This window comes from Austrofundulus limnaeus, unplaced genomic scaffold (genome assembly GCF_001266775.1).
Source record: "Austrofundulus limnaeus strain Quisiro unplaced genomic scaffold, Austrofundulus_limnaeus-1.0 Scaffold61, whole genome shotgun sequence".
NCBI lineage: Eukaryota > Metazoa > Chordata > Actinopteri > Cyprinodontiformes > Rivulidae > Austrofundulus > Austrofundulus limnaeus.
The window spans coordinates 779,348-790,756 of record NW_013952463.1 but is presented as its reverse complement, the minus strand read 5'-3'; the positions used below and the strand labels follow the sequence as shown (position 1 = coordinate 790,756).

General features: G+C 40.2%; 1 protein-coding gene across 1 annotated transcript; it reads right to left on the bottom strand.

Annotated features, from left to right (window-relative positions):
* Window positions 1-6,993: 6,993 nt before the first annotated feature.
* Window positions 6,994-10,606, bottom strand: lbh (LBH regulator of WNT signaling pathway; the record flags this gene model as incomplete). The annotated part of the gene is given in 2 exon segments (XM_014009733.1): window positions 6,994-8,618; window positions 10,504-10,606. Coding segments are annotated over 2 exon segments (316 nt in total), but the record flags the coding sequence as incomplete, so codon positions are not given.
* Window positions 10,607-11,409: the final 803 nt, after the last annotated feature.

Sequence of the window (11,409 nt, the reverse complement as noted above, 5' to 3'; positions counted from 1 at the left end):
GCCTTTTAAAGCATTGTAAATTCAAGCATGTGCCGTTTGTTTCTTTTACCCTCAGTTATGAGGTGTTCTATCGAGACAGATGACCTCAGCATTCAGTGATGTGTATGCACACACTGGTCAGCATGCTGGAGTGTAGCTGAGAGTGAACTCGAGCTCTGCGGACGTGATTGCGTGTGTGCACATGGTGAGTGAGTGAGTGAAGCTGAGACGGACTGACAGACAGKGTAGAAAAAGAGAGTGCACTTAATCAAACTGGAGACTTTTCCATGATCTGTTCTCCGTGGCATGCTCTCTATCTGAGAGAACTGTATAGTTTTATCAGTATAAACTTCTCAAGGGTCAGCGCCTCACTTGAGAGAGAGAGCAATGGAAAAAAAAATTGCTTTGTAACAACCTTACCCCCCCCCCCCCACGCCCCCCCCGTTTGCTGCAAACTCACCTTCAAAAGAGCAGCACGTCCAAAAAAAATGAATGACCACTGTTCGAGGGGATTAAACAAAAGCAGTGTGATCAGGTGCTTTTAATTCATCACTTCTGGAGAATTTAAAGAATTGAAGCTCAGTGGCAAAAATAGGATTTTAATCCAGCAAAATCAAAACATGCATTTTTCTCAGATTAATGAAGACTCGGGAGTCTAAAAAATGTTGAGTAGGTCCTCTGGACRAGTTCGTCTCTTGGAGCAGTTTCAGGTAAACCTTATAAGCAGTGCTTCCACAKGGTGCACAAACAGGTTTAACAACGACAATCAAAACTRTGTGTTCACATAGGATTATCAGCCTAACGACTGATTGTTAGAGTCCTGATTATCATCTACTGTTCACAGAGGGCTGAGTCAAACTCACATTAATGACACTGTAAGAGGGGGAGAGCTGGACACAGCGGCCTTCACCCCTGTTTAAMGAGGGGCGGTTTCTCTTCTCAAACCAACAGTCCTGGCCTGATGATGCTGCCCTTCTGTGCTGGGCCATCCTTTTGAACAGTGGTTGCTTTCTCAGGAGGTAAATCAAGTATATACAGTTTAGACCTTTTCTAAATGTTCTGTAAAATTACCTTAGATACCTTGGATAATAGAGTATGGAGAAAAGAGCAGAAGTCTTTGGCTGTGTCTCAGTTCAGGGGATGCAGTTCACGTACGGCACATTTGTTGGCCACTTATGCCATTGTGCTGGCTGTCCCAATTCGTAGGCRTCTTCTTATGCAGCCAACAAAACCTTGACTATGTAGGCTGCATCTGAATATCCTACTCAGCCGACCATATCCCAGGATTCATTGCAACATCAGCAAACCAAAAAAAAAAAACCAAAAAAAAAAAAACAAAGACAGCATGTTTTTTTGTTTTTCTTTTATTGTTTTTACAGCAATGTTTTAAATTCTTCATGAATCAAATAATTTGTTTTTAAATGTATGTTTAGTAACTTAGCTGATGAAATTTTTGTTGTACTGATACTGGAGCTAAACCTAAATTATTATACGTTATGTTTTTATTTTATTTTCTTATAACTGAATTTGCGGCACGGTGGCTCAGTTGGTAGAGCTGATGCCTCTCAGCAAGAAGGTCACCGGTTCAAATCCCGGTCTGGGGACCTTTCTGAGTAGAGTTTGCATGTTCTCTCCGTGCATGTGTGGGTTCTCTCCGGGTACTCCGGCTTCCTCCCACAGACCAAAAACATGACTGTTAGGTTAATTGATAACTCTAAATTGTCCCTAGGTGTGAGTGAGAGAGTGAATGGTTGTTTGTCTAGTTTGTCTCTATGTGTGGCCCTGTGATGGACTTGCGACCTGTCCAGGGTGTACCCTGCCCCTCGCACTGTGACTGCTGGATATGGGCACCAGTGACCCACGCAACCCTGAAAAGGAAGAAGCGTGTACAGAAAATGGATGGATGGATGGATGGATAACTGAATTTTGTGAAATTATACCTCCCATGAAAAGCCACATGAATGCATGTTCCAACTGAAGGCATGTGAAATGAAATTTAACACCATGATAGTGGGGCAGTGCATGGTCACGCAAACATACGTCTTCCGAAGACTATACTAAGACTGTCCCCTTTCACAGCCGTTTTATGCAGCCTACATGGATGGCCAATGGCCCATGTAAGGTGTGGACTCCATGAATTGGGACACAGTTTTTAATTGTCTAGGTCAGGGGTGGGCAATCCTGGTCCTTGGGGAAAACGGCCATGCATGTTTTCCTTGTTTCTCTGTTCTAACACACCTTATGGGAATGAATGAGTGATTATCAGGCTTCTGCAGAACTTGGAAGATATAATTCAATGACTCAATTCGGTGTGTTAGAGCAGGTAAAAAAGTAAAACATGTAGGTCTGTGTCCCTCGAGGACCAGGATTGCCCACCCCTTGGTCTAGCCTAATGGTTAGCTAAAAAAGGGCCCATTTGTAAGATTTTAAGGCTTGTAAAACAACATGCTGGTGTAAAGTTACTCTACAATTACTAGTACTGAACTGCTACATTTTTGCATGATGTCAGTTGTTTAGTTTGTCACTGTTTCCTCAACCAAATGTCGTCTGTGTTTAACCAGACTGACCAGGTTAAATGGTCAGATTGACCATTAATACTTTGTTATACGGTTAATCCAGCAAAAAGTAAGTTTGAAGTAAGAAGTGTCATAGAAGTGCTACAGCTTGTTGCAGCTGCTGCTATCTGATTGTAATCATTCATGTAAATTATCTTTGAAGTTGAAGTTGTCTTAAAATGGTCGCAATCAATCAAAATTAAACCCAGTTTCTTCAATCTGAGTGCACTATCCAAAACAGGTAGGATAATTACAACTTTTCCACAGAACTCCACTTCAAAGGAGCCCAGTTTTTATTTATGTTACACATACCTCTCCGCTTACATAACTTCAAGGGGGAGAAACAGTAAAAAGCTTGTCTTTTATACGGTATTTTGTTTATTTAAAATGGGTCTATTTTTGGAGCTTTTAGGAATTTTGCTAGGATATATTTTTTCCCAACATTCTTGCCTCTAATAACATTTGGGCTATTTTTAGTGCTTGTAAAAAGAGACACGGAAGGTTAAAACCCGAATCCTCTCCTTTTGTCTCATCACGTCTCAGCTCTGCACCTGTAACAACACATGCATGTTAGCATAAGCTTCAGCTTTGTGTCTTCATGTTCTGGTGTTTATCCAGATCTGTGTCTCCCTGATCCCTCCCCTCCTTCCTTGCTTTTTTTTCCCACCCCGGTCTCTAGACAATGAAAATTGAGGGGTGGGGGGGTGGGGATCACAAGTTGTCTATTTATACCAACAACAGCATATGGAAAAGTAGCAGCCTTTGGCTTTGCACATAAACATGAAAAGATAAGGGACAGAGCATTTATGCTTCATGTTTTGTTTTGTTTTGTTTTTTTAAAACTCAGCTGCACCTTATTCACTTTTCCAGACATGCTTTGGCTATATTTTGGTGAACATAGAGCATTTGGCCAGTGTGTTGCTTTGCTTTAAAATACCTGTAAAGTTATTGAGGATTCAAGTGAGAGTTCAATCTCATGTTGCCGAGAGTGATTTAAAAAAATTTCAAACTTTCTGGAGTAAAGAACAAATGACGCAAGTTTCTCATTTACTTTTCAGCGGTCACGTCATTTCTTTTTTTAATCATATGTTTTTCCGTCCCTGTGGTTTGCTGTGTCGTTTGGAAAGTACATTGGTTAAATTTTATTAGAGCATCATGACATGAGTTCACAAGCTGCACCCTTGTTATGGTTGCATTTTAAGCTGCCTTATCTATCTGGCTTAACTAGTTTATAGCTTATAATTTAAGTTATTAAAGTCACCTTTACACTTTCTCTTAAACATCCTTTCTGTCTTCTTCCTTTTCTCATTGATGGTGCCAGATACGTGTCTCTCCTCACTTGGCCTCTCCACATAGGTTAAAAATAAGCATCAAAGTTTTTTTTTTTTTTGCTTCATGTCCTGAGAGCTCCGCTTTCTTCTCACACACAAGGAACCATGGGAAAAGAATCTTTCCCTTACGCACATGGCACTCATAATAACAAACAGGGTTATCCATAAAACATCCAAGCTCTTGCGTCTGTTTTGCAAGCTTAGCTCAAAAGGCACAGTTGGACACGAACACCCAGAATCAAACCCTCACACACTTGGATTACAAGTGCAAAAAATAGTAAGGTTATGAGATTAAACAGTGCATGCACTGAAACATAACCTGCGCTGTGGGAAGGCAGAGGACTTTTCTCCTGCTGTGTGGCAAAGTAGTGTGGGAATTTTTCAACGAAACAACAAAACTGGTTAGAAGGTTGCAGAGACCCAGCCCAGAAAGAAGAAGAAAACAGCCATGTTTAAGAGACATTCATTCTCTCCTCGTGACACAACAAAGATAGGTCGTCTTCGAGGAAATTGGAGGGTTTCTGTGGATTCAGGTGAAACAGCGTGAACTGTAGCTGGGAGTCAGAGGGGGAGAATTCAGGGGGTGGTGGGTCAGACACCACTGACACTCTCAGATCAGCAATGGGATTGTTTCCACTGGAAAGAATTCCAAGAATGAGCCAGAAGAGCTGTCAGTGACTTCACTCAGAGGACAACAGTTTTATTACACAGCCAGCCACACACACACACACAAACACACCCTCTCACACTTTTTAAAGATACTGCGTCTCATACTGACAATGGTGTGGGAGACAATCTCCGTCACCCTGTGTCACCAAGTGCTCAATGACTTTACTCACCTTACCATTTAGGACAAATGCCTGGTGACAGCTCAGACCATCAATGGCATCATTAACAAAATGTTTCATGTAAAAGCTATGGCGTAAAGTAACAAAGTACAAGTACTTTGTTACTGTGCGTAAATAATTTCCAGTCAACTTTTTACCTCTACTCCTTACATTTTCACACAATTATCTGTACTTTCTACTCTGTCTATTTTAAAAAGATAAGAAGTAGAAAATAAAATGTCCCATTTCATTTTGGCTTGTTATTGTTAAAAAATAAAAATATATCCATATCCAAATCGTACCTCCTGGACAGAGTGAATATAATTGTGGTTGGATGAGATGTATAAATATTTACCATTTTAACCCTATTGATTTGTACAGTTCTTGATCCATCACACGTGTATGACACAAATCACATGACACTCCAGCAGGACATATCAGACATACAGTATGTAGCCTTGTATGAAGATAACTGTGGCAGAGATATACATGTAGTTTAAACATGTACTGTATCCTAAAATTTCAACATTAACATTTTAATATAAATTCATGGTAATTATGGCGATCAGAAAAACTTTTTTGTTTTTTGGTTTTGGAAAGTCACCTCCCAATAAATGTAATTTTTGATGGTCTGACCACTTACTTTTACTCAGTATTTATACTTTTAATACTTACTTACTTTTGGGTCATATTTAAACTAAAGTTTATCTGTTAGTAAGCTGATTGTTCTTTCCAAACATTAAATCTGTAAGATTCAAAAGATGCAGATTGGTAATGTTTGTGTTTTTGAACAGAGCAGATTATTTTACAACACAATTTTTCTTCCAACTAAGCTATTAATCTAACCTTGTTTTGATTCATTGGAGTTTTTGCAAAAATAATCAGTTTGAATCATAGATGATATGAAGTGCTGGTAAATAAATACCTGCAATTTTTCTCCAATTAACGCTTTGCTTTTCCATTTTGATTTGAAATCAAACTTTCTCCAAAAGCCTGCAAAAATGATTTGACGAAGATATCTTTGAGACTTAATAAGTCGAGACGTGGCTGAAGCAGCTGAGCTAAAGATAAGAGCTGCTCAGAATATCAAAATGCTACGGAAAGATGCTGCAGGACTCCTTTTCATATCTCCTTAACCTCCGAGGCACAGGAGCCAGCTTTATTAAAACTGAAGTATATTGCGTTCTCCTGCAATATAAGAACAAGGTGGTGGAGTTCAGAGGTCTCCGGCTGACGTCATGTTGCTGSGTAGCCAGGTGCAAGTCCAGTCTGCCTCTCAAAAGACTGCAGTTTTGACTTTGTGATATCTTTTCATCATTTTAACACTAAAATCACATGGTCATTGGGGGGGGGGGGGKGGACACATTTGTGACTTTATTCAGAACTGCACACACTGTTGTGGATCATCCACAATTAGTAGCTTTGTGTAATTTATAACTTCTCACTTTTCCAAAGAAAGGAATTGCTGTTTGTTTCTCCTTCCACAAAGTGACCAGAAGGTGTTGCACTTTGCCTAGTATGTCAGGTATTTACTCCCAAACATCCTCCCACAGCAGCTCTGACATTTAAAGACACTCAAAACTGGATATCCATGTTCAGTCCTATAGTAACCTCTCTTTGGGGATTTACTGTGGCAGGAGATTACCAGAGAACTTTCCATTGTAAAAAAAAAAACCCAAATCTGAACATTTATTCTCCTTAATCCCCATCAGAGCACCACTCACATTTTAACTCATGTCTCTTGTGTTTATGGGTAAAGGAGGAGTGGCTTCTGCRGGCCTTTTATTGTACACCCAGTACCATTTAATCTTCCTGTAAGTGCATCAGACTCTGACGTACGGCGGGTCAAGTTGTTTTGCAAACTGCTGAATGTCCRCAGATTCAAACTAAAATTTTAAGACAAACTGAAAACTGTTCAGGTTTTAGGAWTGAGATTTTGCTCTAAAGCAGGAGAAAGATTGTGTGCACAAGCTGAAGACAGGAAGTAGCATGTGGCCTGCTTTCGCTTCTAAACATTTACACACACGAACATTTGATGCATCTGTGTTCRTAGAGGGAGGTGTTTCTGAATGTGAAAGCTGTCAAGCAGGAAGTAACACTGCTTTCTTCTAACCACTGTAGGTAAGGCAAAGGAAGAGTGAGAAAAAAAAGTGCAAGGGGCCTACAAAAAGGAAAATTAAACAAAGCTTTAATCTCTTGGAAACTGCTTTAAGTGCAACAGAGGATTACCAAAGTTAAATAAAAATCTATTGCCCTTATATTAGGTAAACCCATAAATTATTTAAAAACCTCACACAGCTGTATAGCAAATTCAGTTTTTATTTACAACTTCAGTAATGACAAAAGTGGTTTAAATACAAAAAGGAACAAAAAGATAACACTAAAAAGGGGGGAAGGGGATAAAATAAGGCGGCTAATCTCCCTGAGCTTTACAAAAGCAATGTGGGACCTGTAGGTGACAAAAAGAGATGTTCTATACAAGCCTTAATGCCACTCAAAGCGAAAACAAAAAGACTTAAGTCATGCTTCTACAAACAGGAACATCACACACTTACACATTTTCCTTTAGACAAAACAGCAAGTTGTTGAATATTAAAATTTCCAACTAACACCATTTGGTAATTATCAGAAGTCAAYAGTGACYAAAGAGTACTGCTTTAGGTATTGCCTATAACCTTGAGCCAMCTATTCCACAGAATGGATCAGAACCTCATCGTGTCGAAGTATGGCTGTTTTCAAAACCAGGAAGACATTAAAAGAAAGTTCACTTATTTCTGCACATTATTTCTGCACATCTAAGTCTCAGGGGTTAGAAACATGCATTTAAAAGTCCTTCATTGGGTCTGTACATTGCTTATCAAGAGCCCCCTACCTCTAAAGCATTTATTTAACCCCCATTCTCAGCTTACCATCTTAACCTCTGAGCCACAGCAAACTTTTGCTTTGTCATCTGAGCACTGGTTTATGGGGGCCAATGTGATGACAAAATTAAAGCATAGCTCTGGTGTCAGTGCATAAAGCCTGTAAAGTGAATTAGTTACACAGCTTAGCAAGGCATAGTACTCCCACCCTACACATATTCAGCTGCAGGTTCTTTACTTCAGAAAACCTAAGCCCCTCCCAAAAGTATAACTTARACAAAAACCCAGTAACATTTTACACAGAACACACTTTTCAAAAACAGTCACAACATTCATTTCTGAAAGACATCTTGACAGCAGTGGCAATAAATCAAAAAGGAAACAAAAAACCCAGTGTACTGTACAATACTTTCCCCACAGGTACCACAGTTCACACAAGTATGAAGACTCCGGGGTCATGATGCCAGCCGTTTTAGAGCAGCAGGAACCCCCTCCCCCCACAGAGTTTGAGCTATTCATGGAACGATAAGGTGCGGCTCTTAAATGGGCCGTCAGCTTTGAGCTGAGACGCATGGTGGTGGAGGACGCGGCTGGAAGAAGGTGTGGGCTGAAGTTACGCATCGCCTGATCTTTTCACGTCCATGTCGGAAGAATTTCAGCACAGGAAAATAAATTATTCCCTCACTTGTTAGAGTGAGGCTTTGTATCTTTGTATGTGTGCATGTTTGTCTGACATTGAATGTGTCAGTCAAATATGCCGAGTGCTCAAGTGAGGTGTAACCAGTGTGAAAAAAAAGGTAGAGTTCATCAGAAACTATAAGCGCATGGTGTACAGGTGCCAAAACGCCACCTCTAGTGCTGAGAATTTTGTGCTGGCTGTCCATTTTGGTTGCTGCCCTCAGTCTGTTCCTCCTCTTCCTCCTCCTCTTCACTGACTAGAAACTCATCTGGTGGCCAACGAAGCTCTCCGCTTTCAACTTCTCCTTCTGTTGGCTCAACCACAATGGATGGCAGACGATCTTTGAGCTTACAGCAACGGTCAAAGTCTGAGGGATCTGGGAATATCTAGAATAAAGAGACAAAATAAACAAAAATTAGACAAGCATACAGAAACTTAGAACTAATGTTTTACTTCTCTCTAAAATGAGCCAGTTGTTCCACCTTAGGGAAAAATAATTAAACCACATATTTTCTGTGCCACACCTTTCCATGGCTGAATGATTACAAGATTTGACAAAACATCCGATTGGAAGAGATTACTTTGTCTAGTTGGAACACCTGCTCTTGCCAATCCTGCATTCCTGTTATTATAGTCATCTGTCCTTCCTCCTACAAAGAAACCCCCCAAAACACTTTGATGATCAAATGCAAACAGAGTAGACAGCTTTTCCAGTGAGATTTATAATAAATGTAACATTTTTTTTGTTCTGATTGGACAAAACAGTGCCAAAAAGCAACTATTCAAATATTGTATTAACTAAATACATTGCAGGTTATTATACACAAACAAGTAGTAAGATTTCCTTGGACTTGTTATACGAGAAGCGTTATACTGATTGTATGGAAATGCTTGGATCTGAGCGATGACATTCATTCCCTGTTCCAGCAGGAATAGGCTCAGACTCTCAGGAGTAAGTGAAATAGCACCGAGGGAGGAGGAAAAAAAAAAAAAAGTCTGCCACTTCTGGTCCAAGAACAGCATTTTTTTGCTGTTGTTTGGATAAAGTGGGTGAATATTTTTAGACCTGCATATTTCACTCMGAGTCACTGGGGGTGGGGGTGCAAGGGGGAGGCAACGACACCGTCTGGGCAAAGAGCCGAATGAAAAGAAAGCATTCAATGAGGTAGGGGTGAGACAAGAGATATGGAGGAGATCCAGCTGTGTCCGAGTCTTCCTGAATTCCGAAAGAGATGGATAACAGGGGAAAATGCTATAAATATGCTTCATGAATTAAAATTTCTCATACAAGTTTAGGCATGTAGCTGTTCAGGTTACCAAACCCCAGCTGCACATAAATGGTAATGTGCAGGCATATTTGAATAGTTTAAGTTATTTGGCATTTTTGACCTGAATCATCAACTCTACAGAGATTTGGGCAGCAAGTGACTTTGCCTTTGGACAAAACAGTGAAAAGGGATGGGGCCATTGAATCACCACATTGCCTTTTGACAAGATAAATGAGTCAGATCCCCACCCATCTAAAAACTTTTGTAAGAGCATCTGGATTTCCACAGTCATTTCATGTCAGTGATGGGTGAATGATCACCGCTTTGCCAAGGAAAGCTCAAGATATTGGGCAAATGTAGGATTTCTACCCCCCCCCCGGTCGTCTACTTCAGTTTCTCTCATCCTCACAGTTGGGGTGTGAACTAAAGACTGAGAGGAAGCAAAACATTTTCCTCAGGGTCAGTCCATTGTCTGAATGCGTGATGAGAAAGCTGCTGTATACAGTTTATAAATGAGCAGAATTATATTTAGCAGGAAAATTAATCTTGTAATATTGTTAACTCAGCCATTTTGTTCCAAAACAAATGACAGACTACATTTACCCCCACACTCRCAAGGTGCCCCTTTTACTCAGTTTCTTGTTTAGGTAAACAGTGAAACAAAGACGTGGGCAACTGCTTGTCAAAAACACATGCCTGCTGTTTTTCTTCCCTGAATCTGAAGGGTTTCATCATTTAAAATCAGTGACATCATTTCTCATCTGCAGTAAAACCAAATTAAGACATTACAGCTTGGGATTATGGCTAAACAGTTTAAAATGTTTCATCTAAGACTTTAAAGACTTGATTGATATTCTTAAAGTTAAGACACAAATCTGGTGTTTAGCACAGAGTAGCTCATTTATGTAATCCTGGTAAATGGAAAACTGTAGTGTCAAATATCCAAAAGGATGTTTTAGTAAAGAATTAAGAGGAGTTTTACTGTCTTGTTTGAGTGTCCTACCTGGAAGGAGAGCCTGTCCTTGCTCGGACTGAGCCTCATATCGTCCATGGGGGTGCTGCTGATCATCACCTCAGTCATATCTCCGACGGGCACAAACACTGGGCTGCAGGATAGAAAGATGACACCATGCAATTAGATTTATTTGACAACAGCATATTTGTTAAAAGACCATGCTGATTTCCTCACTAAAATATCAAACAGAATTACAGCACTGAATTTTTTATGTGTTTACATATCGTGTAAAAAAAAGGTTGCCCCCCCACTGAGTGCAACCAAATAATTAGGGTCATGATAATTACAAAATGTCAACATCTTGCTGCAGATAGCGACCAAACTCGATGGTGCATTCACTTTCCTGTATGTTTGACAGTTCTGTTTACATTCTTACCTGACCACATTATAAACATCCAGTTAACGCTCAGCTGTTTTAACGCACTGCAAAGCTGCACCGCTTGCATGAGGTGGCTGTTTCTAAACGACGACGTGCTGTTGCACTTGCCAGCAGGGAACAGTCATACTGAGAGTGCGCTGGAGGCGGGTTGTGGTATTTACGTGCTGAGGAACCTGTCGAGCTCAAGTTTCAGAGCTCAGACAAACTTTCCATTTCAAACAAAAATAGTAAGGCTTTAAAAGCATGCTCAACAAAAGCAATTTTTAAAGTTATTAAAAAGAACCCATCAGCCATGAACCGGTCCCAGAGCTGAAATGAGTCTTGAGATGAGATGCGGAGCAGCCTTCTCACGCTATTTAAAGCTCAGTGCCTGGTGGTCAGCGGCCACAGGCTACTGCTCTGTGTGGTCTATGGCTATTTAGGACAAAGAAAATGGAACATGACAAGATGCTGCTTTTATCTTTGTGTTATACAATTCATTGAACATGTGTACTTTCCTAGTCCACTCATACCCC